The 6151-nt window shown below is 35.3% G+C and overlaps 1 protein-coding gene across 1 annotated transcript; it reads left to right on the top strand.

Annotated features, from left to right (window-relative positions):
- The first annotated feature begins 1088 nt into the window (after positions 1-1088).
- On the top strand, positions 1089-5446 carry LOC120208762 (RHOMBOID-like protein 12, mitochondrial). The gene is made up of 8 exons (XM_039207949.1): positions 1089-1499; positions 1707-1827; positions 2221-2340; positions 3131-3232; positions 3756-3797; positions 4399-4503; positions 4592-4633; positions 5238-5446. The coding sequence occupies exons 1-8, from the start codon at positions 1150-1152 to the stop codon at positions 5325-5327; spliced, it is 972 nt and encodes a 323-aa protein (XP_039063880.1). The 5' UTR covers positions 1089-1149; the 3' UTR covers positions 5328-5446.
- The last annotated feature ends 705 nt before the right edge of the window (positions 5447-6151 follow it).

Here is a 6151-nt window from a genome sequence, read left to right as displayed (position 1 = left end):
AAAACTTAAAGTATGACTTTCGAATTTGACGAAACGGACTTCGGAAACGGATTTGGGACGTCGAAAACTATCAGAATAGGTATACTCGGAAAAGATTAACGATCGTTTAAAGGTCGGTCAAAGCCATTTTAAGTTTTGGTCAAAGGAAGTCAACGGTCAATGGTCAACGGTCAACGATCGGGTCGGGTCAACGGTCGGGTTGGTCAGACCGGTTCAGACCGGTCAGACCGATTTTCAGCCACTTACTCTCCCTGCGGCGGCGCGTGTGGCGCGTGAGGCCTCCTCCGGGGGTTTAAAAATTACGGAAAAATTTCTAAAAATTATTTTGAGCGATTTCGAGATACTTACAAAGATCGGTTCAAATTTTTGAACGGCGGAGAGCTCGATTTCAACTCGGCCGAATCTTTGACTACTCCACCTCCTCACGCGCCGCCGTCGACGGAGACCAAAGTTGACACCGGCGAACTCGAAACGGCACAAGGAACACGATGGTGCGGGAGGTGTCGAAAACCGATCAACGATCGGAGATGAATTTAAGATTTTCTCGGCAGTAGTGCTAAAAAAACATCAAGACTTTGACTCGAAATTCACGTCGTTTGGCAGCGTTTCGCTATAATTGATTTACTGGGTTTTGTTCACGGGTCGAAGATGAACACGACGGTGGTTTCAATTTTACGATTAGAGGTCGAACGGCGTCGGAAATGGGCTTGGAAGTAAGGGTACAAGAAGAGGAAATTTAAGCAATTATCATTTGTAATTTCTGGTTTAAAACTAGAAAACACGCTTATAACACCAATCCTGCCGACAGTTTATTTCGAAAATGGCCTACAAATTTTCATAAATTTTAATTTAGTCATTTAATTTCACCCAATTACACCAATTTAAATTGGTTTTTTTTTCCTCAGGTTGTTACAATATTTATAATTAAATAATATAATATAACCGATCTAAATTTTAACTGATCACTTATTTAACCGATTACACCGTTTTTTTAGCCGTTTTTTATGCGCCTAACTTCCCTCTGGTATCAGTGTCTTGCGACTAAGCTAAGCAAAGCAAACTCCCTTCAAAAGGTAACTGAGTCTGATAAGTGGGAAGCTTTCAAAACCGGAAACAAAATTTTCAAAACCCTAAGGTCAAGGACGAAAGATGCATAGGCTTCTTTCCCTGAAACAAGCCTCAGCCTTCACCAGTTCTTCTTCACTTCTCCGTTCCCTTCCGTACAAATCAGTCTCTTCCATCGCCAAGCCCATCCCCCAATACCATTTTATAAGATCTGCCTCCTTGCGCCAATGGCCATCAAAGCCCAGTTTTACCGGGGAAATTCAGGGGTTCTCATATCCAGTTTATCCAAAGCGTTTTTGGCTTAATTTCTCAACTACCCATCAAAAAGTTTCAAGCAGAAGCCTTCTTTATTCCAGAGTTCAGTTTCTCAAGCCTCAGATTCCTAAAGGAAGATTGGGTTTTGGTCCCACTTTTGCTCTTTTGAAGAATCGTTGGTAACTTTATTTATTTATTTTACAATTTATCGTATCATTTTTTATTTCTGTTGTATATTGAAATTCGACCCCCTTTAATCATATATTGATAGAGATTAGGTTAATATTCTATTCTTGGATGACAAAAAATGCAATGCAGCTAGCGTTGAACCTGTTTATGATTATTGCTTGACTGTGCTATGTCAATAATCTTTCCCTTGTTTGCAGGAGATCATGGTTCCAACGGTTTTCAGCAAGTGACATGATTTTGGGCTTGGTTTTAACTAATGTTGCCGTTTTTTTATTATGGCGGATTGCAGATAGACGATTTATGATGGATAACTTTATGGTGTGTCCTTAGCCTTTTGACTTGCTTGTTAAAATAAAGTGTCAATTCTAGATTTTGCTCTCCTGCTTCCTATTTTCTGTAAATCTACTTCCTGGTTGAAACCGACGTTCTAGGTACAAAAATGGAGCCCCTTAATGGTAGTGTTATTTCTATTATGGTGATTGTAATATTTTAATCTATTGTATGCACATCCTTAAATGTTTGTTATATCCTTTTTTTTAATATAATAGTTAAGCATTTGTAGTGGTAGACAGGCCTTGGTCCTGAGGGTTAACGCATGCCGACAAGACCTTCCAAATTTCTCGGGATTAGATGTTCTCTAAAGTTCATCTATTAGTTTAATATTTCTTTTAATTTTATCCTCCCCTTCTAACTAATTTATGTTGTGAGCAGGTTTCATTGGACAATTTTATATCTGGACGCTTGCATACACTGATCACTTCAGCATTCAGTCATATTGATCTTGAGCACATTGTGTCTAACATGATTGGACTTTATTTCTTTGGGTACAATGTATAATTATTGAAATCTTTTATTTGGTTACAATTTATTTTCTTACCCGTATTTATGTATTACAAACTGCTTCTTTTTGACCTTTAAGTTATGGTTTTTATCGTATATATGGTGCTAGTTAACAGACTGCTGGAAATTAAAACTGTGTAAGAAACATATATAATTTGATTTTTTAACTTGTATATAAATAATACTCATTATTTATTCAAGAATTTATAAATTGACTAGAGACTTACATTTTTTCTTAAAACATGGTTTGCGGTGGCACAATCTTAACAGCGTAATATGCTCTACACTTTGTCACAGCAACATTTCCCTCACCAGCTTTTAATGAACTGCATTACTATCTGTATTTGAAGTTCCTTCTGCTTTTAAGTTTTAAGAGAAAACTTATATTAGAGAGAACATTAAACTTTTAGGATAAGCTATCTAACATAATATTCATTGTTCTTGCATTGGAGATTGTGATGCATGAAGGTACTAAGAAAGAAAAATAATTGTTTTACGGACAACATTATTTGCTATCTCATTCTACTGCTTCAGTGTAAAATTTCATTATATTTCCTTCTTTCAACTTTGTGAGATAAGCATAATGGTGGTTCCATGTTACTCTGTTGACTTGGGGGATTTAATTCACGTGACAACCAAGCTTGTTACATTTTGATTTCTGTCTCTGTATGCTATATCTGCATGGTGTTCTTCCTTGCCCTTTTCTTCTTTCTTTTACCCCTTTAATAACCTGGAGCATTAACTGTTTTAATTTCTTTGCTTATTATTTTGCATTGTGCAGATTGCAAGAACATTTGGACCTGAATATTTGCTGAAGTTGTATCTAGCTGGGGCCATAGGTGGTTCAATATTTTACTTGGTGCACCATGCACTTTTGGCTAAGGTACATGCTGCAAGAAATATCTAAATTCATACCCTCTAAATCTTGAGTTATTGTTGTATGACAGGAACAAATGCCAAATCTAAATTATTTTTCCTGTCAAAAAAAAAAGTTCGATAAGAACAATTTATGGCAACAAGTTACTAGCAAATGTGGGGCAACAAATAATGAATAACGAATAACAAATAATGGATGGGACAACAAACCCTATAAGCTCTCAGTCATATGATGTTGCACTAACCACCAAAAGCCAACTAGCAATAGGTGGACAATCTTAAAGTTTTTGATAGCACCACTAGAAATCCAACTTAATCCATATAGAGTGCACCGCCCAGCTGACGCAAATGTGTGGTTGTACAGGTCTGTCATGAGAAGTCCATTCTGGATGTTACAAGAATAAAATCTTCTAATTTATTCAGTATAATGCTTGCATTTTGATATTATATAAAGATTCGTGTGTTATGGCATAGGAATTTTTTTTTCATATATGATTTGGTCCTTTCTCACTATTAGCCATCTACCACAGGGACAAGGAACTTGGATGGACCCTTCAAGGACTCCAGGACTGGTATGCTCTTAGCCTTCAGTGCATGATGCTCCTGTGATGACCTTTGTTTTTCCGTTTCGAGACTTTTCTGTTAATGACTGTAACCAAACAGTAACATAAATTTTCTTCTATCCAAGTATTATTAACTGCTTAAAGTTAAGGAACTTTGACTTTGATAGTCTGTAACTTTAAGCATTTAAAGTAACACTTTAATTGGGGTTTGAATGTCTAAGGTCTGATTCTTTTCTTATTTGTTTTCCTGACTAGTTAGTCTTTTTCCATTTGCCAAGAAATGTGATTGAAGGTTTTATTCTTCCTTTATAAACCCACCAACAGAACACGCACATGTTACCCTCATTTTTTTGGTTTTGCAATCATAGACTTTCTTTCTCCCTCATACAAGTTTACCCATTTTTTATGTTACATGTCATTTTGATCTGTAATCATGCTCATTGTTTGCATGCCGTCTTGCTTTTTTGTTCCAAGTGGGGAGGGCAAGTAATGAGAAACTTATTTTGGTTCTTAGAATCCCTAATTATTTCTCTGACTTTCTATTATGCAGCTAATGCAACAAATCACACTTTAAAACATGTTTAAGTTATGATCTGCTTGTGTCATTTAGGGGGCAAGTGGAGCTGTTAATGCTATAATGCTGCTTGATATATTTCTGAACCCAAAAGCTACTCTTTATTTCGATTTCATCATACCAGTGCCTGCCATGTTATTGGTAAGCATGCTTCTAGTTTATGCTTACAAAGTGACATTTTAAGCTTACAATCCTTTGCATAATTGTTTATACATTATTTATTTTGCAGGGCATATTTCTTATTGGGAAGGATATATTAAGGATAACAGAGGTATATTGTTCATCATTCTGCAACTCTTCTTGTTTATTCGCCTAAGTTCATTTTCAAACATAATCTTAAGTTGATGTATTATGTCGTGTTTCTGGTTGAAAATATGCATGTATGTGTTAATTTTTCGGCACCAAACAAAAGCCAGTTGTTGTGTAACTTTGCCAATCAGTAGCTTCAGTTGGATTTGCTCCTGCAAGTTGTTTTGCTTCTTTCTTGTAGCAAATAGATGTGTGGACACAATGGCACCAGCTTCCTTGACTTGCAACTAGACTAACAATTTTTCTAGTAATCCTGTAGATGTCATTCTGTAGACGTGCTGCTTAATGACATGATTTAGATCATGTACTATAGAATCATTAGAGTTGAGGGTTTGTCCTTTGGTTGGTGTTAACCTTACAATATGGCTTTATCTGGGAATTAAATGTGTTTTTTAGCGCCTTTGTAATTTTTACTTGGTTTTCATTTGGCTATTCACCTTATCTTGAGCTGCCTCAACTACATTGACCAACTCCGAGCGACCGCTACTGGCTATATGAAATTTTACTTCCAAAACTCACAAACTTAAGGTCTAATATCATCCAACCATTTCATTTTTGCATTGTAGGGAAATAGTCATATTTCAGGATCGGCTCATCTGGGAGGTGCAGCTGTTGCGGCTATAGCATGGGCTCAACTTCGAAGGAGACGCTTCTAAATTAAATAATGGACTTACTACTTAACTCTTACATACTCAAGTATGTGTTCTTTGCTCATGTTTCATTCTAGTTGCTCTTTTTTGTGCAACGACATATCGGCATTTAAAGCATAGCTGCATTATCTGGACTCATTATTTTTTTTTTGAAAATAAATTATGGGTAAATTACAAATTTCATCACTAAACTTTTAAAGTTTTCAATTTCCTCACTGAAATTAATACATTAGATTTTTTGTCACTGCACCATTATATAATTAACGGTGTTAAAAAAACTCTATTAAAAAAAATTATTACCAAAATGATGTCATTTTGTATATATATAACAGTTCATTTATAACGCCGTTAGTGAGAAAACGATTGAGTAATAAAAAATCTAATATATTAAATTCAGTGAGGAAATTGAAAAGATTTAAAATACAATGTGTGAAATAAAAGGGAGTAAAGTTCAATTATCAAATTTTTAATTTACCCATAAATTATCAAAGATATCTCTATTTTCATGGGGCTGAATAGTGCAAATTAGTCTTTCTATTCTCCATCCAAGTAATCAGGTCCGTGTATTTTTAATTAAAGACAAGTAAAATCTTTAAGTGGGGTAACGTTTAATGCTAAAAAAGCTGATATGCCAGATGTATTTTAATTGCTTATCATATTCATTTTTTTTGGAAAGAACTTTTTATGTACGAATCAAGGAATACACGTACAAAGATGCAACCATAAGGGTCTCGTTGAAAAACCATCCTAATCCTAAACGAGAGGGAAAATAGTACAGTTATAGTTGTCAAGGACAAACAATGCTTACAAATGAATCATTGACGCAAAAT

The sequence above is a fragment of the Hibiscus syriacus genome, unplaced genomic scaffold (assembly GCF_006381635.1).
Source record: "Hibiscus syriacus cultivar Baekdansim isolate YM2019G1 unplaced genomic scaffold, ASM638163v2 tig00000541_pilon, whole genome shotgun sequence".
Lineage (NCBI taxonomy): Eukaryota > Viridiplantae > Streptophyta > Magnoliopsida > Malvales > Malvaceae > Hibiscus > Hibiscus syriacus.
The sequence above is the reverse complement of the archived record's forward strand: the minus strand, read 5'-3'. Positions and strand labels throughout refer to the sequence as shown.